Source organism: Zingiber officinale, chromosome 11A, assembly GCF_018446385.1.
Source record: "Zingiber officinale cultivar Zhangliang chromosome 11A, Zo_v1.1, whole genome shotgun sequence".
Classification (NCBI taxonomy): Eukaryota; Viridiplantae; Streptophyta; class Magnoliopsida; order Zingiberales; family Zingiberaceae; genus Zingiber; species Zingiber officinale.
The window spans coordinates 92,277,510-92,304,897 of NC_056006.1; the positions used below are offsets into that span (position 1 = coordinate 92,277,510).

General features: G+C 39.8%; 2 protein-coding genes across 3 annotated transcripts; one reads left to right on the forward strand and one right to left on the reverse strand.

Moving 5' to 3' along the window:
• Positions 1-459: 459 nt before the first annotated feature.
• On the forward strand, positions 460-4,247 carry LOC122031807 (E3 ubiquitin protein ligase RIE1-like). Of its 2 annotated transcripts, XM_042590957.1 has the most exons (5): positions 460-919; positions 1,603-1,722; positions 2,980-3,112; positions 3,219-3,377; positions 3,810-4,247. In XM_042590957.1, exons 1-5 carry the CDS (start codon positions 474-476, stop codon positions 3,957-3,959), a joined length of 1,008 nt encoding a protein of 335 aa, XP_042446891.1. In that variant the 5' UTR covers positions 460-473; the 3' UTR covers positions 3,960-4,247. The 2 variants fall into 2 exon arrangements, with proteins under 2 accessions (XP_042446891.1, XP_042446892.1); XM_042590958.1 differs by lacking the exon at positions 1,603-1,722.
• Positions 4,248-4,899: 652 nt separating this feature from the next.
• On the reverse strand, positions 4,900-6,778 carry LOC122031808 (probable peroxygenase 5). Its single transcript, XM_042590960.1, has 6 exons — positions 6,607-6,778; positions 6,422-6,526; positions 6,264-6,349; positions 5,602-5,696; positions 5,360-5,485; positions 4,900-5,272 (listed from the first exon to the last, which is right to left on the reverse strand). Exons 1-6 carry the CDS (start codon positions 6,635-6,637, stop codon positions 5,122-5,124), a joined length of 594 nt encoding a protein of 197 aa, XP_042446894.1. The 5' UTR covers positions 6,638-6,778; the 3' UTR covers positions 4,900-5,121.
• Positions 6,779-27,388: the final 20,610 nt, after the last annotated feature.

Genomic DNA, 27,388 nt, shown 5'->3' on the forward strand with positions numbered 1-27,388 from the left:
CCGGAACAGTGAGCATAAAAGGCAAAAGGCCTGTTAAGATCTCGGGTAGTTTCGTCGAACAACTTGATGGCTTCCTCCTTGCGTACCAATTATACTCGCCCTGTACGCATTCGCCATTTGACATTTTGACTCGAATCTGGCCTTTCGAGTTCCTAGCTCAAGAGCAGCCATTGATAAGTGTTTTCAAGCTCACCGTCGAGAAAGCAAAAGACGAATCCTGCTTCGTCTTTTCGTCTTTGACTCTTTTGTCTTGACGATAGCGTCAGAGAGTTTTTATACAATACCCAGAATTGCCGTGTACGCCACTTCGAACCCGTTACTCTATACCCGACCCGTTTCCATCTACTAATTAATATTTTAGAAGCCATATCCACCAATAAATAGATAAATAAATTAATTAATTAAAAAAGTATGGTTTTTGTTCGATGATATATACACGTCAGTCCCAGTCAGTCTGAGTAGTAGGTGAAACAATGGAGCCCCTGCAAGCGTCGACCGCCTCCGCCCTCCTCCTGCGGCCGGTCCACCCAACAACCTACGCGGCTTCCACGGCTGTCCGCCAGGCGGCGGCCCACCATCTCGAGGAGCGGCACACCGACTGGGTCTGCTCACGGCCCGTGTTGGTGCTCGACGTCGCCTTGAATTTGACCTTCGCCGCCGCCGCCGCCGTCGTGCTCTGCGCCACCACCCGCGAGCGTCCCGACACTCCTCTACGGGTGTGGATCTCCGGGTACGAGATCCAGTGCGTGGCGAATGTGGGGTTAATATGGCGGGAGTACCGCCGGCGACAGCGGAGCGGCGGAGAGCAAGGGTTAGAGGGAGGGGGAAGTGGCGGCGAGCGGGTGTTGGGGGATGCCGACTCCGTGGATAGCGAGGAGGATGTGGCTCGTATCGGCGCTGGGAACAGACGCCATGGCAGGTACTAGGAGTTCAGATTTGTTCTTGTCCGTAATTGAAGCTGTCTCGTCGTGGAAATCGTTTGGATTAGTAGGAAAGAGCCAAATTTTGCTTAAAATTGCAGAATTGTAAATTCTGGGAGATAGTTTAGGTACACTCGAACTTTCTTAGAGCTTACGGATCTGGGAAATGGGTAAAGTTCAGTAGAGAAGCTGACTATATATTTCCCTGGTCGTTTTTTGTACTAGATTCAGTTTGATTTCTGCACATACTTTTTGATTTTACATACTCATAGACTGACCGAACTATTTTACCAATTGGAAAGAATACGGTGAATAAGTAGAAGAGGCTGCCGCCAATGCAAGGTGTATGAATTGTTGATGTGCAATCTTCCCTTTTCAAGAAGAGACTCTTCTAAATCAGCAACTTGATAGAGGATCATATAAATTAATAAGAATATTGATGGAACATATAAATTAATGTTAAAACCAAAGATAAGACGGGCAAGTGCCACCTATCTTTTATGTTTTACTGATCTGAGAGCATTATGATAAGTCTTGCAAAATCTTTATTTAGCATATTTGAGGTATTGGATTCTATAAAGTTTAGCTGTTTGGGAGATTGATTAAATTTTTTTGTTCAGGTGTAAAGGTTTGGAAAGTATTATGTTGACCATCTATTTAGCATTTCCTAACTTGTCTGCAGTATTTTCAAAGGATGTAAATCCATCAATAGCATGACTTCCTTTATTTGGTGGATTGTTGGTTTTTGTTGGGTGTTTTCTGGTGGCGAAGCTCTTTTACAGAATGCTCCTACTCTTTACTGGTATGACTTTAAAAGATTATTTGGTTTGGGTATTCTTTTTAAGTCTCAATAACATGTCTTCTCTTCTAAATATTAAACTATGACTTAATTTGGATAACTATGTTTTTGTACCTGAAAATACACAAGCATTTCCCTATTTTGGAGATATAAAGAAGAATGTAGTTATTTCTTTTAATTTCAAAATGATTTGTAAGTAACCTGAACACCACACTGATTAGTAACCATGGATTCTATATCAGATCAACTGTTTTGTTGAATTCTTCATGATCCCTCATGGTTGGTGTATACTGTACATTTTTATTTATAAAGTAACCAAAAAGCTAAAAAATTCATATATTGATTGTATTTTACCCATATTTTGAAATGATTAAATTTTTTACATAACTTTGTGAGTGTAACCCCCTGAAACTTTTTATTGATAATATCTAAAAAATCTGGAAACTTGGAAATCTCAAAACTTGACTGAACACAACCTGAAATTTTGGCTTCAGGGATTTTTTGATAAATCAAGACTGAATTTGCTCGGATTGGATCAAATTTTTCTTAAACCCAAACGATAATTTCCCAGTGCCCACATCTGTCTTGAGGTCACACATCCATGAAGGAAGAAATTGCTTTGTTGTATCGTGTCTAAGTTGGTTTTTGCTGTGCATTAAATAGTGTGTTTCAGGTCACTAGGCTTTTAAAGTTGTCTTTTGCCATCACTTCAAGTAACTGTGCTTGTTTTCTACTCTACTTTAGTTGGAACAATCAACAGTAGTGAAATCACCGACTGCTTCTGTTCTTTTATTTTAATGGTTATCTTTATGTATCTGTTTTGTTTCTATGAAAAAAGATCGTGGACTTTCTTTCTTTGCTACAGTTTGCTCCTCTTCTGGTGTAGCTTTTGAATTTCATGCTATCTTCTAGCTTATCACCTATTCATAACACCTTCATTCCATCGAAGTGTCAAGTAATTGTTGATCTTTCCCATATATTCAATGGGAATCTCTTCTGATACCCAACCACGTATCCAGACATAATGCTGAATTTCACCACAACTATGCTTTGAGAATCTGATTCTATGAATAAGCAATGAAAAAGAAAAAAACATGAGTCTGCTTCTTCATGTATTTGTGTATATTGACTGTGGAAACTCGTTCTCCATTATATATATCCAGACAATGCTGAATTTTACCACAACTATGCTTTGAGAATCTGATTCTATGAACTAGCAACGAAAAAAAATTGAGTCTGTATCTTCATGGATATGTGCAGGCTGACTGTGGTTTTTCTCACATTTGATGCACTCTTTGCCATCTTCTGCATTGCTTTCACATGCATCATCGGAATTGCACTCTGCTGCTGCTTGCCTTGTGTTATTGCAATACTTTGTTCTGTAATAGGTCAGGTGAGAACTCAGATTATTCTTGCCAATAAATTAGTTTTACTACTTAGCACTAGTTTGTTATGAATTTGGCTAATCCTTGTCTCAATGCTTGCTTTTGTGTGTATAGGAAGGTGCTTCAGATGCAGACATTAGTATGCTTTCTAGATACAGATACTCTGAGCTTGATGGTGATGGAGAAAATTTTTTAAAGGAAGGACTGATGATTCCAGATTTAAATAACATGGGCATTACCTCCAACGAACGTGTTCTTCCAAAGGAAGATGCAGTAAGTTTTGCTTCTTATGGCATTTAATTTGTCCACTTATGGTAAACTTGTTTTAGATTGATTCTTGCTTTTTCCCCCATATTCAGATTTGATGGTTCGTTTTTTCATGCAAATCATTAGTCCATGCATCTAATTGAAAGTATAGTATCCATTGAGTTCTTAGAATCCACTATGGTAATACTTCTTGCATACAAATCGAATACGATCTGGCTAGCTCCTAAGGTATAACTTGAACTATCTTCACATTTTTGCATAGTTTTTTTCATTTGCTTTCGTAAATTTTTCATTCAGTGTGATTCATTTATTAATTGCCTTGATCATGTTTTCCAATTATGTAGTTTAAGGACCTGAGCTGAAATTGTCTTCTCTTGTGCCTACTTTTACAAGGATCTCAAAGCTCGATTGCTTTACTTCTGTGTCTATTTTTCGTAGAGCTGTTGTATCTGTCTAACTTCTTATGAAGATGGAAATTCTCTACTTTCTCTTCCCTGCAATCATCATTTCCACTCTTCATGCATCGTGAAATGGCTTTGGATAAATGCAACTTGCCCTCTTTGCAAGTGCCACATCCTCAATGGTTGACATGTTTTGATGAAGAGAACTAGATATCAGTTCCACTGTGAATAGATTTTTATTGGAATGTTCATCCTTCGAGCTCCTAGATTTGCGATTCCCGATATATTTTACTGAGAAGTATATAAACTGCTGAAAATTCGCAAATTAATGCTGTATTTTGTATTTCTCAAACACGCATTGTATAGTTTCACGGCGATGCTAAATGCGTACATAAATCTGTGTTGTATTTTATGATTTTGTAGATTGAGAACAAAATGTTCTTTGTCCAATAAACATTTTGTTCCTTTTGAACGAGCGAGTTGAGTTCTTGATTTTGCATTCGGAATTGGATTTCCATTTTTTATTTTTTGGTGGGACAATGCAATGAAAATAGTATTTAAAATCTAAAATAGTGGAGCTACTTCAAAAGAATATTTAAAATCTATATCTACTTAAACAGACCCTCAATCTTAAGTTTTCTTCCAAAATAAAAATAAAAATAAAACAATTTAAAATATATATCTACTTCAGATTAATATCTAAAGTTCCTTGAATTATTCTTATTGGATCTTATTAATCTTTCTCAATCAAAATCAGGTATAGTAACTCAAACCACACTCTTCTATATTTGGCAGACCAATTAGAGTCTTCAATACTTTACTTTTCTAGTTTGCACCAATATAAGTTACGTAGCAATTTAAAGAAGTAAAAGGTAATAATAATTTGAATGAAAATTGACAGGATCTGATTATACATGGAGTTAGAGATGGATCCTTTCTGCATGAACAATAAAAACAAACTTGAATAAAAACAGAGAAGAAGAGACAATAGTTGGAGAACTACGATCTAGATTGAAGAAAAACAGAAAAAAGGCAAACAAAAAAAAAATACAAAGCAACCTTTGCTAGGAGAATAAGCGGTTGTATCAATATTTCAGCAAGCGTTTGCTTGAATTTTTGCCCAACACTTGTTTTTGTAGGATTCTGCACAAGGAAGAACTAAAACCATACCAAACGTGCCAGCACAAAGAATATGTAAATTGTACATTCAAACATTACTTCACCAAGAATCACGATTCACCATCTTTCTTTCTACTAGAAAATTTAGCTAAACCACTCCACGAAGTAGATTTATTCGTATCAAACTATATAATCCATGGAATCAAGACCACATGGCTATCAAACCATCATCATGCTTTCTTCACGGAAGATTGCCTCTCCTTTTCCAACTTGAGAAAAAGGCTTCCATCGTAAACAGCTCTTACGGTATCCTTGTGCAGGAATCCTTCTTTGTCTTTGCAGAGATTATAAAGCATTCTCCATTCCGTCCAGGCTGCAAACCTTTACAAATTCCCGACGCAAGAATGATTTTTCAGTCAATTAGATAACATCTTTATTTCGTTCCGTTGTGCCAAAGATAAAACCTACCGGCCTTTGCGATCATTGGGCTCCCTATTTGCCTTAAGCATCTCCTTCAACTCTTTAGATGATAGTGCTTCAGGATTTGTCTTAGCGTGCTTCTGAAATATCTCTTCAAACTTTGAGGCCACGAACCTAAATAATACTCATGCAAATCCAACAAAAATACAAAGAAAAGATTCATCAATAAGGAGATATAGGTTGCCATCAATCTTAATTCAAGTTCCAAGTGGGAATATGGTAAATGGTACCTCCCCTCACTGTCATAGACTCCTGAGTCACTTCCATGTTTGCCTTTCTGAATGTTCTTCACATATATTGGAAAATGAGGAAATGGAGATTTACCCTGCATGCATGTATTCAAACGAGATGACAAATTAGAAAGGTTTGCAATCTGATGGTCCTCATTTAAATGAACTTCTATTTGAATAATTAAAAACGATGATCTTGTTTAAAAACCCGATGATTATTGAACAACTACCATTGAATTTATTGCATTCACTAGTAATCGTCAGTTAAACTAGCAACTTTATACAAGGTAATCAGATTCTATGGGATTTGGACATTAAAGCTCATAGCCTTGTTGTATTAGCAAGAACTCAATTAGCTAATGTAGCCAGATCCCGGTGGATAAAAGTTTTATTAATCAATCTACTTGTGTTGAAGCTTTGAACCCAAGTCTCTTTCCCAAGGAAACACCATGGATATCTGAACTGATAAAGAATACATAAAATCTTTATCCTGTAAATATTTATTGAAAAAAGATGGTATTCGATAAACAAGACAAGCAAGAATGTGCATTTAACTTTCTCGAATGTCGAGGAAAAGTTATATTCTTCATTCATTGTTAAGTGGAAAAAAAAAATGAAAAATAAAGACAAGTATCTTCCCAAATCCCAATGTTGAAACTCACAGGGTTGGTTTTGACGCTGAGGAAGCCATTGATGAAAACAGCACTAACGGCGGACAAAACCACGCCGCACCCGATCGCCCGACACCCTATCCAACAGCCGCCGTCATTCCATGACAAAAGCATAGAGAAACAAAGAGAGAGAGAGAGAGAGACTGAACCTTGGTAGGTTTCGGACGGGTAGATGATGCCGTCATTATTCCTATCAAAGAAAGCGACGTGCTTCTGCAGCGGCGTCAGGTTCGCCTCTTCCTCGCCTTCGCTGCCTAAGGATCGACAAAAACGCGGTTACCCTTCGAGCTGAGGGAGATTATTACGACGCGCGCCGTGGTTTGAGAAAACTTGCCTCTGGGTGGAGAAGACGGCGACGACGCCATGGATTGAGAAATCTCGCCTCAAACAGAGGAGAAACGACGGAATTAAGGGGAACTCGAAGAAATGAGATCCGATGGCTCCAAAAGGAACCGGCCGAAGCGGTTAAATACCTTCAAGCCGGTGCGGCCACACTGGCCATTCACACTGCGGTTGTTTGCAACGTGCCCTATATATTTTTTTTTAAAAAACAAATCTCAAGATTTAATTAATATATATATTTATATTTATATTTATCACCACCCTGCCAAAAGAATGGATCAAGATTCGATCTTTTTATAATATTATATAATTTGATCTGCCATTTCGTGCACACATCTAAACGTAATTCAGTTTGATAATTTGCTCGTTGACTGGGAAAGCAAGACTCAGTGACTTGTTGACTCGGTCATTGAGTTGGAGCTTTAGTGAGAGTGGAATGACATGTGGTGTCACTCTGTCTCGACACAATCATTTCTTTCAATAATTAAGCGATGAATTAAGTTTGAGTTTAGTTTGTCCACTACATATGTATTTTATTAATTAAAACTGATTGATATCGATATCTATTGAATCTTCCACTTTTAGGCGAACAATATTGCCACATGTAAACTCAGCTGTCTTGTATTTGAGAAAGGGATGAAAGGATATCGTTTTTAATAGGTATGTGATCAGTCGCTCTTTAGACGCATCTCCTTTAATCTTTATTATGATTTATGTGATGGGAACAGCCAAATGCTTACCGCCCACAACTTAGAGGTTACTTTAATATTTGTAATATTTTTCTCTTGATGTGCTAACGCACTGCAATTATGTAATTCCCAAGCGTTGTCACGGCGATAAATCCGGGCTCGAGAGGCGCTCCATCACTGCAATATAATTGATATTTTTCTGTTGATGAGATAGCAGATCTCCTCAGTTAAATCGGAGCTCCAGATAAGACGGATGTCTTCCACATTTAAGAATTAATTTCAATTTTAATAAATTAATGAATGAATTTTATAAGAGGTGGTTGATTGGTTGCCGTGAGTGCTTTCTTATTTGTTTTAATGGATGATTAATAAAATTTTTTTATAAGACCGAATCTCGATAACTCAATATATGATATTAATGATATAAATAAAAAAAATAAAAATATAGAGACGCCCCATCGATCTATCCAATGGATGGTTGCAGTCCGCCAGCACTTGGGCTACGTTGTCCTGTCCATGTCCATTTGTACCGCCTAATTGATAAGGGCATCCCAATGCTATTAACGTGCTCACGCAATAATAACATTTGTTATTATTTTTTTAATTTTTTTTTCAATCTGTAGCTATTAACATGTTCAATTCTTTGAACGCGTTAATGCTACAGTAGATGAACAGTACTATCACGTTGGTATACACGTCCGCATTAACGCTCTCCATTAATAACATTGTGGGTGCTCTAAGCCCATACATATTCGAAACAACAATGCATTTAGATTTTAACTATTTTTCAATTTTGTTGGACAATCTTATTTTTACCCGAGTGAAAAAAATATTAAATTCAAAATTTTCTATCAGCTTATCAGTCGTCGATAGAGGTGTAATCGAACCGAACCGAACCGAGTCGAATTTTTGAATGTTTAAATTTGACTCATTTATAATCGAGCCGAACTCGAACTTTATTTAACAAATATATTTATGGCTCATGAACTTATTCAAGATTTCATTGAGCCCAAACAAGGTTAATAAATATAAATTATAAATTTAAATATTGATTAAAAATTAAATTATATATTTAGAAAAAATAAAAAATATTCTTATTAAAATTTATAATTTTATTTTAATAAATAAATTTAATATATTTACTTATATAGTGCATAAGTAGAGTGTAAAATCTATAAATCAATATCAAAACTATTATTATTTTATTTAAAAATTGATTCATGAGCTTAACGAACATGTTCACGAGCTAACAAGCCGAATATTGTGAAGTTTGAGTTTGATTTGTTTATTTTAACGAGTCTCATTAAACGAGCTCAAATAAACTTTTATTGAATCGAGTTTCGAATAACCCATGAGTAGCTTGGTTCATTTATACCCATAAGAGCTAGACCATTCACGAGATAGAGAGGTGGCCGTCTCAGGCCCGACCCAGGAAAGGGACCCAATTTTTTTAAAAAAATTATACAAAAAATAAAACGAAAGGCATGTTAATTCTCTAAACCCTTTTCTCCCGGCTCCAACGCACGCTGAGGCCTTCGACGTCAAGGCGGTCGTGCAGACCAATCTGAGGCTCCCACCGAGGATATTCCGCTCAGTGTCCCCTGCGACCAAAGATCTTATCCGTCGGATGCTCTACAAGGACATCTCCAAGAGGTTCTCCGCCAAGCAAGTCCTGAGTTAATACCATTCAAACTTCCATCCCTCTTGCTCTGGCTTCTTCGTCTTTTTTTGAGATCGGTATTTTGCCGAGATTGACTTTTCACAGTTTCTTAGGTCAAATTTTCTCAAGCTTTTGATTCTTTTAACCTAGCTGACTAAATTTCATCAAGACAATCAGAGTTTTTCCCCAATTTTTCAAATACAAACGTGTCTAATAAAGATTCTTTTCACTCAATTTTTTTTTAAACCCATAATTTCCCTCTCTGCTCTTACTTTTATAACGATCTTCTAAAAATTTAAGGTAAAGACTTGATTTTTAGTTCTCACTCTAACGCGTTTGCTAATTCCTCCTGCAGGGCATCCCTGGATTGCTAGTGGAGGCATGAGTCCAGTGGATGAACCAAGATGTGACCCTTCTCCAAATCTCCGACATTCTTGAATCTTGATCTGTCAGTCATTAGGATTTAGACAATTTGGTTAGGGTTTATTTTTGTGCATCATTTTCTGAATATTAATTATTAAGTTGAATCTTCCTTTCAACTTTCTCTGCTTTACTTTTGTATTGGATCATTAGATGACATTTCTTTTATCAATTCACAGAAAAAGGTTAGTTAGGTCATTTGATGGTATTTCTTTTCTTCGACATTCTCTTATCAGTTCTTGACCTCTGCTTTACTTTTTATCCTATCATTTTCACAAAAAAATGTTTTTCTTTTATCAGTTCTAGTTTCATACTTGATAACTCATAATTGAACCTGCAATTAGCTTACTTTGATGATTTTCCAGAAAAGGTTAAACCCTTTTTCATTTTTAATGATTTTCCATGCTATGTCTTTACTTTGTATCTATTACCTATTAGAAAATTAGTTAGGCCACTAAATCTTTTGAACCTATAATTAGCTTATATAATATATTATGTAAATTGTAATATGATGTGTTTTCTTATTTATTGAAAATTTGAAATTAGCTCTAATAGTCTTCTTATATACTTTATCAGTTAATTGTCTCTTCTTATTAAATGTCATTTGATTTTAATCAAATTTTTATTAGAAAACTTCCCAAAAAAATCTAACATAATATATTGTTAGTCTTGAAATTGCAAAGTATCAAATCATAGCTATGGAGAATTTTTAGATGGTAGCTTGGGGTCATGACTTCTGTTGCCTCTTTACAAAATGACCTAAACTTTACATAAATTTGGAAGTTATTTTATTTTAAATTTTTTTTTATGAATGTAGACACGAATTATTGAGTTAATATTCAATTTTAATTTTAATACTTCCTAAATATATGTCTGGAGCTCAAAAGAGAAAAATGAAACAAAAGGAGGAGACATTAATTCAAAGTCAAACAGGTGATATTAACAAATATTTTATTAGAAATAGCAGAATAGAAAGAGAGGAATTAGGGGATAATTTAGTGATTGAAAAACAAAGTCACAATGAAATTGAAGAATTGGTTGAGGCTGCCAATTTGATCGAGTCGAATAAAAACTTAAAAGAAGACTCTCAACATGAAAAATTAAATTCAACTCTGAATTTGGAGGATCCTAAAAATTGGAATAACATCAATAAAAAATTGAGAGATTACTTAATAGAAATGAGTCCAAAAAGAGTGAATAATTTTTTGTTTTCTAAGGATAGTAACAATAGACATTTTGATTTATCGCATTATACACGAGTAATGATAAATGGACAAACAATAGATAGAAGATGACTTGCATATTCTATTTCATTGGATAAAATATTTTGCTTCTGCTGCAAGTTGTTCAAGACTGAACAAATGATGAGTAGAATGGGGAATTTGGGTAATGATGGATACAAAGACTGGAGTAATATGCATAGAAGTCTTTAACAACATAAAGCTAGTGGAGATCATATGGACTGCATGATTACTTGGGTTGAATCAGAAAAGAGACTAAAAAAAAAAAATCAAACAATTGATTATAGTATGCAACTTCAAATCAACAAAGAAAGACAACATTGGAGGCAAGTGTTAACAAGAATAATCTCCATTGTGAATAGGGTTGTAAACGAGCCGAGCTGAGCCGAGCATTGGGGTGTTTAAGCTTGTTTGATAAGATAACCAAGCCGAACCGAGCCGAGCTTAAAATGAACCTAGCTTTTGAAATGAGTGTTCAAGCTTGGCTTGGTTTATTTTTTATGAGCTTGAGCTTGTTTGAAGCTTGGTTCGTTTAGATGTTATCAAGCTCTCAATTAAAGTTTGGCTTGAACTTGGTTCGAACTTGGCTTGAGCTTGATTTGAGCTTGGTTCGTTTAGATATTATCAAGCTCTCAATTCAAGCTTGTTTGATTGTTTGAAACTTTTAATTGTTTGATTGGTTATTAAGATTGATAATTTAAATTTATTTATTTATTTTATTGTATTTTATTTTATTATTTATTTAACATATTGAAAAAAGTTTTATTAATAAATATGGTTCATGAACATTGTTCACGAACGTTGTTCATGAACGTTGTTCACGAACGTTAACGAGCTGAACACATATGTGTTCAAGCTTGTTTGTTTATCTTAACGAGCTGTTCAAGCTTGTTTGTTTAATTAATCTTATGTATAATGAACGAACATAAACAAGCTCTTACCAAGCCAAACACCAAGTTTGTTCACGAACGCTTGGTTCATTTGCAGCCCTAATTGTGAAAACACTTGCAAATTATAGAAATGGTTGTTGAGTTTGATCCAATGATGGAAGAGCATGCTCGACGTTGTGAAGCAAGGGAATCTCAATATACATATTTTGTTAGTTAGAGCCCTAGAGTCAATCATTTGATGATTGTATTATGGACTTGTTGTATCATATTCTTATATAAATAAAGACATTTGTTTTTGGTTATTATACTTACTTGTATTGGTGCCAAATAAACTAAGTATAATAGCGTCCTTGAGTAGAAGGTTCTTACCTATATCAATCGATTGGTTGAATCGATAGTGAGATGATATAGGGAACACTACTCTTAATCATTCCTAGTCGAGTATTAACATTCAGGGACAATGTTAATACAATAAGACTAGCATGTATGTCAACTCGATGACTTGATCTCACAAGTCATGGATATAGAGATATCAAGTTGACACATGGGTATGCATTGGAGAATGTATACTGAATGACCCGCCATGAGAAAGTATCATGGATCGTTATATAAGTGTCATATACTTTCTCATGTGGCTATTAGTATAACTACTAGTCCTTGGACCTGAAGTCACCATGGATCCCTACATAAGGATTTATGTACTTTGGTTTCGTCAAACGTCACCCGTAACTGGGTGGACTATAAAGGCGATTACTGAGTATGTAACGAATTATGCAGAGGGATGTGAGTGATGTAGATGGGATCTATTCTTTCTATATGACGGGAGAGACATCGATATTCTTGATAGAGTGAGACCACGAAGTGCATGGCCATGCCCAAATGAGTCAATATGAGATATTGAGCTCATTTGATTTAGTGAGTCTACTTGGAGATCAAGATTTAGATTGGTTAGAGGATGACACAGTCTATGCCTCACATTGATCAATCTAGATGTCTAGGATAGAAGGACACTTGTCATATATTGTGAGGAGTCACAATTAGTAGTCACAAGGTGATGTTAGATCTCAACATTCTTGTAACTTGGGTAGTAATGATGTGTTGCTAGATACCGCTCATTACTTATGCTCCTAAATGGGTTTAGGGGCATTGCCAACGTTACAAGAACCTATAGGGTCACACACTAAGGACAATTAGATGGAGATTAGGTTCATATGATGAACCAAGAGGATTAGATTCATGTGATGAATCAAATTGGATTAAGAGTAATCCTAATTGGGCTAATTAAGTTGGACTCAAGTTGATTCATGTGTTCAATGAGTCTAATTTAGATTATGACTCATTGAATCAATTTAATTAAATGAATTAAATTCATTATATTAAATTGGCTTGAATTAAATGGTTGGATTAGATCAACCATGAGAGAGATTAAGTCAAGTTTGACTTGACTTGAGAGGAAGAGGAAGAGTCAAGTTTGACTTGACTTTATGCCACATCATTTGTGACTTGACATTAAGTGGCCAATAATGGTGTTACACATCATCATGTTTAGCACATGTGTGTGCCACCTCATGGAGGTTACAAATCTCTTTAATGGTCACATTTAATGAAAAGGAGTTACAACTCCAAGAGGTGGCCGACCACTTTAGTGTGGAATGAAAAATTCATTTTTCATTCAAGGGCATTCACTTCATCTTCTTCCTTGCTCTCTCTTCTTGCTCTCCCTCTCCTCTCTTGGCCGAACCTTTCCAAGGTGCTAGCACACCTTTGTGTTAGGTTTCTCCACCTAGTTTGTTCGTGTGGATACTTCTAGAGGATTGTCTACTTTGACAATCTTGAGATCCGGCACCTTGAACGAGCGAGATTCGCGAAGGGCGCGCATCAAGGGTAAAGGTTCTTCTCCTAGTGTAGATCTAGGCTTTAGTAAACTCGTACTTGTATTTTTTGTTTTATTTTACTTCACACGGATCCGGTGGCTTGGGGGTTCGGGGTTTTCGCGACGCGAAAAAGCAGTTTTCGCGGCCCGAAAGTCCCAACAGTGGTATCAGAGCCACGTGCGAAGCAAGTACGAGTTTAATTTATTTTTTTTATGAAAAATATAGGTTCTGTAACTTTCTGTAATTTTATGGTTTTTATGGGTATTTTTATCGTAGAAGCGAAGCACAAGTGTTTCGACACTTATAGGCTTCGACTACCGAGAAGTTTTTTCCGAAACAACAAGGTTTCACCCCAAAAATTTTTGGGACAGCGGGCTAAGGCATTGTAGAATCACTTAGGGACACTCGCGATGGTTAGATCGCGGGTAGGGGTACTGCCCCTGGCCCCGCAAGGGGATACATTCCGCGATTGCGCCCGAAAACCGCTAAACGGGACCGCCGGAAAAATTTTACTCATAAAATTATAAAAATTGTAGAAAATTGTAGAAAATACATAATTTAGAATTATGTATAATTTGTGATAGTCATGGCCCAAAAAGACCCAATTGGATTGGTATATTTGTGTTGTAATTCATATTACGGCTTGCGCGCCGTCATTTGTATTGTGTGTGCTGTATATTTGATACGCGACTTGCGCGTTGTGCCTTTCTCCATTTATTATTGTTGTAAATTAGTTTAGACTCGAATATAACTCGAGTTTCAAAATTGTAATGTACAAAATTAGAGCGGTGGAAGGTCCACTCGAGACGGAGTTACGAGGAGGGCGCGAGCAACACAAGGTGGTCAAAGGGAGGAGCTTGAGAAGTTGTTGACCTTAGGTTGACCATCCGATTTTCTCATTGGCTTGAGAAGATCGTAGTAGGGCCATGACTAATCACAAATAATTTAATTAATTGCTTGTGTGTATGTGATGCATGATTAGTAATTAATTAGTGCCTAACGATTAGATTAGATCTAAATCGTGTACAAGATGCACCCTCTCGATTAGATTAGATCTCAATCGCATCAACTCTAATGCCTACCGTGCCGTGATACCTATCACTACCTCGATCACATGTGTTGTTGAATCTGCCAAAGCAGAGCAACACATATTATCTTGGTAGGGTACGGAGGGACAATCTTGGTCCTGCTTATCAACGCATGGGCGAGTACAAACTCAATTAGATTGAGTATTCCTAGTTAACTCGGTTGGATCAAGTACAACTATAGGCATTCTTCCAACGGTTGGAAAGATAGGACATAAATCACAATTATATTAATTCTTGGGCGTATTAGCCAAAGCTAACTCAAGTTTTAATATAACTGCGGATAATGATCCTATAAACAAGAGTTACATAGAGATGTAATTGGTAAATCGTTACCTACCGATCATACTAAATCTTGGGCGTATTAGCCAAAGCTAACTCAAGGGTTAGTATGATGTGGATCTTGTCCCACATGAATTATAGAATTCAGTGGGAGCATCATTTAGTTAAAGGCCTAATTAAATGATTTAAAAGAATATGATATTTATTTTCTGCATTTTTCTGTTGTAGATAACCATGAAGTCGAATACGAACTCTTTCTCTCTGCGTTCTGTTCTTGAGAAGGACAAGCTCAATGGAGCAAATTTCCTGGACTGGTACAGGAACTTGAGAATAGTTCTCACCCAGGAACGTAAACTGTACGTTCTGGAGCAGCCCATTCCGGAGGCTCCTCCTGCCAATGCCACGCAAGCTGACAATGATGCTTATAAGAAGTATCAAGATGATGCATTAGATGTGTCCTGTCTAATGCTTGCGACCATGAACTCTGAGCTTCAGAAGTGTAAAGCCCGAAAAAATTCCCGAATTTATTTTTAGAAATACCCTATGATTTTTCTAGATTTTTAGGATATTTTTACATAATTTTTGGAGTACCGGAAGTAGCAAAAACAAATAAGTCGCAAAATGGTTTACGCGGGAATCGAACTCGGGACCCATCGGAGCCTACGACTTATTATGTGTTCCGGAAACCAAGTGAACCCAGCAGGGCCGTGCTGAAAGGATAGGAAATCAAATATATTTATATTTGATTTGGGAGAAATAACAATTCGATATAAATAGAAAACTTAAGTGGGATTGGTTTATTTTTTTTGGTTTGGTATTTTCTCTCCTCACCGAAGCCTTTCTCTCCCTCTCCCGTTTCCTTCTCTCGGCGCAGCAAACAAAGCAAAGGAGACCTAGGGTTCCTTCCCTAGGATCGTGTGTTCACTTTCCGGTGACAACACCAACACGAAGTCGGTTCTTCTCCGCGAGAGGAATGCGAGGACGTAAGCGGTTCGTCGAACGGAGCAGTTTTTCCGGAAAACCTAGCGGATAGAATCGTAAGAAAACCTTGCGATTGAGGTAAGAAACCCCTCACCTGCAGTATAATTGCTCTCGCTTGTTAGTTTTGGCATTAGTTCAGTAGTTCTACAGTTTTCAGTCTTAAGGTGTGCTTTTAGTGCACACCAAGCATCCGGTAGAATGCCCAGTTCAGAAGGATGCACCAGTAGGCGTCCTAACAGCATGTAAAATGTATTAGAAACATTTTATTTCGCTTATTATCAGTTATTACAGCTAAATGGATCAGATATCCATTGGGTGGGCTCCCACAGTAGCCTCTAGGTTCAGATAACCTAGCTCTAGGTTCAGATAACCTAGAACAGCAAGGTAAAATAAAACAGTATTCAGTAGAGAGAACGAAGTTCCCAGAGCAACTGAGCCCAATCTTTCTGAACTTGTGGCTCAATCCAGAATCGTAGCAGACCAGCAGCAAGTAGTTGCCAGGGCCCAGCAGGATGTTTAGTATTTTCATCTATTATTATATATAGTTTTCCAAATATGTAATCATGATGGAAACACTAACTTAGTTTCGATTCAGATTAATTACCTCAGTTAAGTTTCATGATTTGAGTTCATGACCAGTTAGATGTATATGCATGACCAGTTCAATATTCATGCTTAGTTTCAGATACAGTATGCTATGCTCAGCTTGTTTGTATGCCTTGATCAGTTTAGTACATGTTTGTATGCCATGCCATGTTGCCATGCTCAGTTCAGTTTTCAAACCGCATGTTTTAAAAACATAATCGCATCGTTGCATGTTTTTGTGAGGTAGATGGTTTCTTACTAAGCTTCTTAGCTTACAGATGCTACTTTTCTTATACTGCAGATACCGGTAAAAGAAAAGTGGACTAGCGGAGGCTGGAGGGCGATGCTACGATGATGTGTGTGTGCAAGGGGTCTGGAATAAAGATCCTTGGGATCTATACGCTTTTATTTCAGTTTTAGTACTTAACATGTCTAGTTTTATGACTTAGTCTTGTTACTAGGTATTATAGCTTAGTAAACTATGTCTTGTTTAGTTTATCATGTTTAGAACGTTAGTATTTACATGCTAGAGTGTTTTTCATGTATCTAGAGCTTGTGTATTTGATTTTGGCACGAATCAGTGCTGGAAATCAGAAATTCTGATTTCGTTTCAGACTATCAGAACCTGGATCGGTCAGCAGACCGATCCAGTGCCATTCCTTTTCCTGGATCGGTCAGCCGACCGATCCAGATGGATACAGTAGCCTACTGTATCTCCCTGGATCGATCAGCCGATCGATCCAGTCGAACAGGAGGCATCCCAGCGTCTTCAGGGCAGACACACCTGGATCGGTCTTCCGACCGATCCAGCCGCAGACCGATCCAGCAGGGCACGGAATCGCGGCAAGTTTGATCGATCCGTGGATCGAACAGCAGCTAGCTGGGAAGTTAGTTTTGAGTTCTAGCTCAGATGGGAGGTCAAGTATCCTCCTCAGCACATATACCTCAACCAGAAAGGGTCTTGAACCCTTCCTTATAACAGCATGGGTGTACCAGTTGTCAGTTTAATAGAGTCAGTTAGTGAAATTTTGTTTTACCCAGTTTCTGCACAGTACAGCACAGTAGCTTCAGTAGTTAATGTAGCGTTCCGGCTCACAACTTAGTACCTAGGAGTTGGGTCGTTACAGAGTGGTATCAGAGTAAGTTCCTTACTTCCTACACATACATCAGCATTGTGCCTACAGCTTCCAAGTAAGAACATCTCTCACTCAGTTTTGTTTTCAGCTTTCATATCAGTTATATGTGCTTTCATGTTTGCTCTCATGTTGGTAGTTAATTAATTCATGTTTACAGTGATAGTATTTAACATGTTACCAGTAGTTAACTATAACATGATAGCCTAGTTATATATATGTGTTCTCTGCTATTTAGAAAATGGTACGAGGACGTCCAGCTAAGAAAGCATCAGCGGCTGAGCCCCAGCATGAGGCAGGTAGTGCTCAGCTACAGCAGCAGTTAGCTGATCAATAACAGGAGATAGCCTCCTTAAAGGCTAACCAGCAGACTACTCCCCAGTCACTCCAATATCGAACCTCACAACTCTTGTAATCACAGAGGTTGTACCAGCTCAGCCTGCAGCCAGTAGCAGGGGCTAAGAGAGAAGCTTACCTTATCCAATGGCGGAGAATTAAGCCCGAGAACTTCTCGGGCACCGGCGAACCATGGGATGCTCGGGCATGGTTTAAAACACCGGAAAGCACGATGGAGCTTCTAGACGGCAGAGCAAGAAAAGGTGAAGTGTACCTCCTTCTGTTTGAGACGCACGTATGTGGTGGGAGCGGATTAAATCGAAGTGGCCAAGAAACCAGATGACATGGGCCAATTTCGAGAAAGAATTCTTGAGGAATTCTTTCACATGCAAGTCACGAACCGACACTATGACGAGTTTACTGAATTTCGTCAGGGCAACCTATCAGTGAAGCCGTGAAGAAATTCAACAGTTTGACTCGTCTGCTAGTTAGCACAGAGAAGGAACGAGTACGGTTGATGTTGAATCGGACCGGAGATCGCAATGAATGTGGCTGGTGGCGTTCATAGGCCACAAACCACAGAGGAGCTAGTGAGTAGTGCTCTGATCACCGAACACTATCAGCACAGCATCACCCAGCAGAAGCAGGTTTCCACAGAGCCCAAGGGACAAGCTGGCTCAGGTACTCAGCAGAAACAACAGGGACATAGCTCCAACTGGAAAGGGAAACGCAAGGCAAGCAGTGACCCAAAAGGAGGGCCAGCTGGAAAACATTCCAGACATCCCAAGTGTGCTACTTGTGGGAAACATCATCCAGGAGTTTGCCGCAAGGGTACGCGAGGTTGTTTTGAATGTGGACAGGAAGGGCACATGGCTAAGCAGTGCCCGAACAAGAACAGTCTTCCTCAGCCTCAGCCGATATAGTATGGAGCTCAGCCAGCGCAGCTGCACCAGATGTATACTGCCTTAGATGGTCCACAGATCAGTCAGGGCAGATTGGAAGCCCCCACAGCTATCACGAATGCCAGGATTTTCTCACTGACCAGAGAGAACGTAGCAAATGCCTCGACAGTTGTCACAGGTCAGATTAGATTTTTCAGCATAATGCAACTGTCTTATTCGAAATCTTGGGCAACCCACTCTTATGTATCCGGGCCATTTAGAAATTAGCAACACCTTGAGGTACTCAATAGTCGGTTTCGACAACACTACCCTCGGGAGACATTATGGCATCTACGCTGCTCGGGCGGTGCTCATTATAGCAAAAGAACTTTTGGTGATCGATAGTGCTAGAAATGATCGACTACGATGTCATCTTTGGAATGGATTTTCTGATCGATACGGCGCTTCTATAGAGTACCGTAAACGAAGGTCATATTCCAACCTGAAGGAGTACAGTTTGAGTACATAGGAAAACCAAAGAGAAAAGCCGTGAAGTTTCTCTCAGCATTGAAAGCACAGCAGCTATTGGATTCGGGATGCATGGGATTTTTAGCAAATGTAGTCAACACCGGTCAGGACAAGAACCAACAGCTATCGAGGTTCGAGTCGTTTGTGATACCCAGCATCTTCCCTGAAGAGCTACCAGGCTTAGCACCAGACTGGGAGATTGAATTTGAGATAGAGCTCATTCCCACAAATCCAATTTCCAAGGCACTGTATCGCATGGCTCCGGCCGAACTGAAGGAACGGGAGCAATTTCAGGAGCTTCTTGACAAGGGTTTCATACGCCTAGTCACTCACCATGGGGAGCACTGTGTTGTTCGTGAAGAAGAAGGATGGAAGCATGCGCCTGTCATGAGACTACCGTGCCTTGAACGGTCACATTAAAAGCAGTACCCTCTCCCGGGATAGATGACTGTTTGACCACTAAAGGGAGACAGTGTTCTCTAAAATTGACCTCGGATCAGGATATCACCGGGTTAGAGTCAAGAAAGGTGATATACCTAAAACGACTTTCCAGGACCGATACGGACATTATGAGTTCGTAGTCATGCCTTTCGGCGTGACAAATGCTCCAGCTACTTTCATGGACCTCATGAACAGAGTATTCAGAGAATACTTAGACAAGTTTGTCATCGTGTTCATCAATGACATTCTTATCTATTCAGGCACTCAGGAGGACCATGCAGAGCATCTGAAGACAGTTTTGCAGATCCTTCAGCAGAACCAGCTATACGCCAAATTCACGAAATGTGAATTTTGGCTAGACCAGGTAGCCTTTCTAGGTCACATCATCTCCAAGGATGGTGTTATGGTAGATCCCAGCAAGATAGAAGCAGTAAGTAACTGGAAGAGACCCAGGAACGCCAGTGAAATCAGAAGCTTTCTGGAATTAGCAGGCTACTACAGGAAATTCGTAGAGGATTTCTCCAGGATAGCCTCCCCACTGACAGTTCTCACCAGGAAGAACAAGAAATTTCAGTGGACAGAGGACTGTGAGAACAGCTTCAGCGAACTAAAACGGAGATTGACCAGTGCTCCTATTTTAGCTATACCAGAAAACACAGACAGCTTCGACATCTACAGTGACGCCTCTAAATTGGGATTAGGAGTGGTACTGATGCAGCAGGGCAAGGTGATCGCCTATGCCTCCAGACAACTCAAGGATTATGAGAGGAACTATCCTACTCACGACCTTGAGCTTGCAGCAGTGGTGTTCGCTCTCAAGATTTGGAGACATTATTTGTACGGAGCTCAGTGCAGAGTGTATACAGATCATCAAAGTCTGAAGTATTTCTTTACTCAGAAGGATCTGAATATGCGACAGCGCAGATGGTTAGAGCTGGTCAAGGATTATGACATAGATATCCTCTACCATCCAGGGAAAGCTAATAAGGTAGCAGACGCACTCAGCAGGAAGTCCAGTGCTACCTTATTATCTTTAGCAGCTATGTCACCACCCCTAAGGAAGGAGATTACAGCTTTTAGTCTCGAGCTTATAGTCGGGCAACTTTCCACTATGTCCTTAGCATCTACCTTGCTTGATGATATCCAGACAGCTCAGGAGCAGGATCCTGAAATCCAGAAAATCAAGCAAGGGTTAGCAGAATCAGAAAGTGGAGAGTTCAGAGTGTCCGCCAGTGGGGTAGTGTATTGTGGTGACAGACTTTGTGTTCCAGATCAGGAGGAACTACGAAAACAGATTCTAGACGAGGCTCACAGGACTCCCTATGCGATGCATCCTGGTTCCACCAAAATGTATCAGGATCTAAAGAAACGATTTTGGTGGCCTGGGATGAAGCGAGATATCGCCAGATACGTCAGCATCTGTCTAACCTGTCAAAGGGTTAAGGCAGAACATCAGCGACCAGGAGGAGTTCTGCAGCCGATCCAAATTCCAGAATGGAAGTGGGAGGATATCTCTATGGACTTCATAGTGGGATTACCCAGAACCACGAATGGTTTTGATGCCATCTGGGTAATAGTCGACAGGTTGACTAAATCAGCCCACTTCTTAGCTATCAGAATATCCTATTCCATGGAGCAGCTAGCTCAGTTGTATCTCAAGGAGATTGTCAGGCTGCATGGAGTCCCACGAACCATTATATCAGACAGAGACAGCAGATTTACATCACACTTCTGGAAGTGTGTACAGTCAGCTATGGGCACCCAGTTAAAATTTAGCACAGCCTTCCATCCTCAGACAGATGGTCAGACGGAGCGAGTAAACCAGGTACTCGAAGATATGCTCCGGGCTTGTGCTCTAGATTTCAAGGGAAGTTGGTGCAAATATCTGAGTCTAGCAGAATTTGCATACAACAACAGTTATCAGGCCACTATGGGCATGACACCTTATGAGGCACTCTATGGGCGGAGGTGCAGATCACCAATCTGCTGGTATGAGAGTGGTGAACAGAAGGAACTAGATCTTCAGACAGATCTAGTAGCAGATACCACAGCAGCCATACAGCAGATTCGCCAGAGGATAGAGACAGCACAGAGTCATCAGAAGAGCTATGCAGATACACGACGCAGACCCCTAGAGTTTTCAGTCGGGGATACAGTTTTCCTCAGAGTAGCTCCCATGAAGGGAGTCATGCGTTTTGGGAAGAAGGGCAAGCTAGCTCCCAGATATGTGGGACCATACCTTATCACGAAGAGAGTGGGCAAGGTAGCATATGAGCTAGAGCTACCTCAGGAGATGTCGGCTGTCCACAATGTATTTCATGTCTCCATGCTGAAGAAGCATATTCCAGGCGCCACCCAGGTGATTGAGTCCCAGTTGGTACAGGTCCGTGATGATCTCAGCTATGACAGTCGGCCTATTCAGATAATAGACCGAGCAGTAAAGAAATTACGGAACAAGGAAGTACCATTAGTCAAAGTCAGCTGGCAAAATCACACAGCAGCAGAGGCGACTTGGGAGACAGAGGCCAGCATGAGACAGAAGTACCCAGAATTGTTTTAAGTTCGGGGACGAACTTTTTATAAGGTATGGGGGATTGTAAAGCCCGAAAAAAATTCCCGAATTTATTTTAGAAATACCCTATGATTTTTCTAGATTTTTAGGATATTTTTACATAATTTTTGGAGTACCGGAAGTAGCAAAAACAAATAAGTCGCAAAATGGTTTACGCGGGAATCGAACCCGGGACCCATCGGAGCCTACGACTTATTATGTATTCCGGAAACCAAGTGAACCCAGCAGGGCCGTGCTGAAAGGATAGGAAATCAAATATATTTATATTTGATTTGGGAGAAATAACTATTCGATATAAATAGAAAACTTAAGTGGGATTGGTTTATTTTTTTTGGTTTGGTATTTTCTCTCCTCACCGAAGCCTTTCTCTCCCTCTCCCGTTTCCTTCTCTCGGCGCAGTAAACAAAGCAAAGGAGACCTAGGGTTCCTTCCCTAGGATCGTGTGTTCACTTTCCGGCGACAACACCAACACGAAGTCGGTTCTTCTCCGCGAGAGGAACGCGAGGACGTAAGCGGTTCGTCGAACGGAGCAGTTTTTCTGGAAAACCTAGCGGATAGAATCGTAAGAAAACCTTGCGATTGAGGTAAGAAACCCCTCACCTGCAGTATAATTGCTCTCGCTTGTTAGTTTTGGCATTAGTTCAGTAGTTCTACAGTTTTCAGTCTTAAGGTGTGCTTTTAGTGCACACCAAGCATCCGGTAGAATGCCCAGTTCAGAAGGATGCACCAGTAGGCGTCCTAACAGCATGTAAAATGTATTAGAAACATTTTATTTCGCTTATTATCAGTTATTACAGCTAAATGGATCAGATATCCATTGGGTGGGCTCCCACAATAGCCTCTAGGTTCAGATAACCTAGCTCTAGGTTCAGATAACCTAGAACAGCAAGGTAAAATAAAACAGTATTCAGTATTTTACTTTTATTCAGTTGGCACTGTACTTGGATCAGATATCCATGGGCTGGACTCCCACAGTCGTCCCTAGATTCAACCCTGCTGGATTCGGAACTTGCAATCCCGGGTCTCGTAGGAATGCGCGCACAGTAGGTACAGTTGCCAGGGCCCAACAGCATATTTAGTATTTTCATCTATTATTATATATAGTTTTTCAAATATGTAATCAGTGATGGAAACACTAACTTAGTTTCAGTTACAGTTAATTACCTCAGTTAAGTTTCATGATTTGAGTTCATGACCAGTTAGATGTATATGCATGACCAGTTCAGTATTCATGCTTAGTTTCAGATACAGTATGCTATGCTCAGCTTGTTTGTATGCCATGATCAGTTCAGTACATGTTTGTATGCCATGCCATGTTGCCATGCTCAGTTCAGTTTTCAAACCGCATGTTTTAAAAACATAATCGCATCGTTGCATGTTTTTGTGAGGTAGATGGTTTCTTACTAAGCTTCTTAGCTTACAGATGCTACTTTTCTTATACTGCAGATACCGGTAAAAGAAAAGTGGACTAGCGGAGGCTGGAGGGCGATGCTACGATGATGTGTGTGTGCAAGGGGTCTGGAATAAAGATCCTTGGGATCTATACGCTTTTATTTCAGTTTTAGTACTTAACATGTCTAGTTTTATGACTTAGTCTTGTTACTAGGTATTATAGCTTAGTAAACTATGTCTTGTTTAGTTTATCATGTTTAGAACGTTAGTATTTACATGCTAGAGTATTTTTCATGTATCTAGAGCTTGTGTATGTGATTTTTGGCACGAATCAGTGCTGGAAATCAGAAATTCTGATTTCGTTCAGACTATCAGAACCTGGATCGGTCAGCAAACCGATCCAGTGCCATTCGTTTTCCTGGATCGGTCAGCCGACCGATCCAGATGGATACAGTAGCCTACTGTATCTCCCTGGATCGGTCAGCCGACCGATCCAGTATCGAACAGGAGGCATCCCAACGTCTCCAGGTGCCTGGATCGGTCTTGCCGACCGATCCAGCCTCTGCTGGATCGGTCCACAGACCGATCCAGCAGGGCACGGAATCGCGGCAAGTTTGATCGATCCGTGGATCGAACAGCAGCTAGCTGGGAAGTTAGTTTTGAGTTCTAGCTCAGATGGGAGGTCAAGTATCCTCCTCAGCACATATACCTCAACCGGAAAGGGTCTTGAACCCTTCCTTATAACAGCATGGGTGTACCAGTTGTCAGTTTAATAGAGTCAGTTAGTGAAATTTTGTTTTACCCAGTTTCCGCATAGTACAGCACAGTAGCTTCAGTAGTTAATGTAGCGTTCCGGCTCACAGCTTAGTACCTAGGAGTTGGGTCGTTACAAGAAGCAACATGAGTTGATGGGCGCTTACGATATGGTTGAACATCTTTGTCAACTGTATCAAGGACAAGCGCGGCATGAGAGATTTGAGATCTCAAGGGCACTATTTTAGTGCAAGATGTCAGATGGGGCTCCCGTAGGCCCTTATGTACTCAAAATGATTGAGTACATAGAAAAGCTATAGAGGTTGGGATTCCCGCTTGGCCAAGAGTTGGTCACTGACCTGATCTTGCAATCCTTGCAGGATAGCTATAGTCAATTCATTCTAAACTACAATATGAACGAAATTGACAAGCCACTGCCCGAGCTGCTTAGCATGTTAAGAACTGCTGAGCTGAACCTTAAGAAGGGTAAGCCCCATTCTGTTCTGATGGTTCAGAAACACAAGGGCAAGGGCAAGCCCATTGGCAAAGAAAAGTCCCAAGCCAAGAGCAAAGTCAAGGCATTGAAGCCTAAAGGAGGGGTCGCCAAGGATGTTACCTGCTTCCACTGCGGTCAGACCGGGCACTGGAAGAGGAACTGCATGGTGTATACCTGGAAGATCTTAAGAAGAAGTGAAGTGAGACTTCCACTTGGGGTATATATGTTATAGAAGTCAATCTATCTATTTCTTCATCATGGGTATTAGATACCGGATGCGCTTCTCACATTTGTACTAATGTGCAAGCGCTGAGAAATAGCAGGGCATTGGCGAAGGGCGAGGTGGACCTACGCGTAAGCATTGGAGCACGGGTTGTTGTTGTTGCTGTAGGAACTTATCATCTATCTCTGCTCTCTGGGCTTGTATTAGAATTAGATGAATGTTGTTATGTGCCTGCTTTAACTAAGAACATAATTTCAGTTTCTTGTTTGGACAACAAAGGTTTCTCTTTTATTATAAAGGACAAATGTTGTTCTGTTTATTTAAAAGATATGTTCTATTGTAGCGCACCTCTGATGAACAGACTCCACATTCTAGACCTTGAAAGCCCTATCTATAACATAAATACCAAGAGGTTCAAGTCAAATGACCTGAACCAAACCTATCTCTGGCACTGTCGCTTAGGTCATATAAATGAGAAGCGCTTATCCCAGCTCCATAAGGATGGTTTGCTGGACTCATTTGATTTTGAATCTTATGAGACGTGCGAGTCATGCCTACTAGGCAAGATGACCAAGACTCCCTTTAGTGGGCATAGCGAAAGAGCGACTGATTTGTTATGACTTATACATAGTGATGTATGTGGTCCTTTCAATGTCGCTGCTAGAGGCGGTTATAGGTACTTCATCACATTTACTGATGACTTCAGTAGATATGGTTATGTGTACTTGGTGACACATAAGTCTGAATCATTTGAAAAGTTTAAAGAATTCAAGAATGAAGTACAAAACCAGCTTGGCAAGAGTATTAAGATACTTCGATCAGATCGAGGTGGAGAGTACCTTAGCCATGAGTTTCGTGATTATCTAGCTGGGTGTGGGATTCTATCCCAACTTACTCCTCCTGGAACACCACAGTGGAATGGTGTATCCGAAAGGAGGAATCGTACCCTATTAGATATGGTACGATCTATGATGAGTCACACAGATCTTTCAACATTTCTTTAGGACTATGCTCTAGACACGGCAGCTTTTATACTCAACCGAGTTCCATCCAAGGTCATGATAAAGACACCATATAGAATATGGACTAGGAGAGATGCCCAGGTGTCTTTCATGAGGATTTGGGGTTGTGAGGCTTACGTTAGACGTCAAGTCTCAGACAAATTAGGACCCAAATCTGACAAGTGTTATTTCATTGGATATCCCAAGGAAACTAAGGGATATTACTTCTACGTTCCCAGTCAACACAAGGTAGTTGTGGCAAAGACTGAGGTCTTTCTAGAAAGGGACTTTGTTTCTAAAAAGACTAGTTGGAGTACGTTCGATCTTGAAGAAGTTCAAGATGCAGACCATAACACTGAAGCCTCGATGGAAATTGAACTGGAACCACAAAGTGTTGTGGATGATGTTGTTCCACAAAGAGTTGAGGAACAACAACCAGTTTGAGTAGACATACCTCTTCGCAGGTCTGATAGGGTACGTCGTCAGCCTGAGAGATACTCATTTCTCTTGTCTGACCATGATGACGTTGTGCTCATAGAGGATGAGCCTACCATCTATCAAGAAGTTGTGATGAGACCAGATTCTAAGAAATGGCTAGAGGCCATGAGATTCGAAATGGAATCCATGTACACCAACCAAGTATGGATTTTGGTTGATCCGCCTGAAGGGGTAAAACCCATTGGGTGTAAGTGGGTCTTTAAGAGAAAGACTGACATGGATGGACTTATCTATAAGGGTTGCTTGGTAGCTAAAGGTTTCAAGCAGATTCATGGTATTGACTATGATAAAACCTTTTCTCCAGTAGCGATGTTTAAGTCCATTTGGATCATGCTTGCTATTGCAGCATACCATGACTATGAGATATGATAGATGGATGTCAAAACTACGTTTCTGAATGGAAACCCGCTCGAGGATGTGTACATGATACAACCTGAGGGTTTTGTAGATCCACAGTATACTAGCAGAGTATACAAGCTGTATAGGTCCATTTATGGACTAAAGAAAGCTTCTCGGAGCTGGAATCTTCGATTCGATGATGTAATCAAACAGTTTTGTTTCATCAAGAATGAAGATGAACCTTGTGTCTACAAGAAGGTTGTAGGGGACATAGTTGTCTTCCTCATATTGTATGTGGATGACATACTACTCATTGGGAAAGACATCCCTTTACTTCAGTCTGTCAAGACCTGGCTAGGGAGTTGTTTCTCAATGAAGGACTTAGGTGAAGCATCTCGCATTCTTGGCATACAGATCTATAGAGATAGTTCTAAAAGGATGCTTGGTCTAAGTCAGAGTACATATATTGATAAG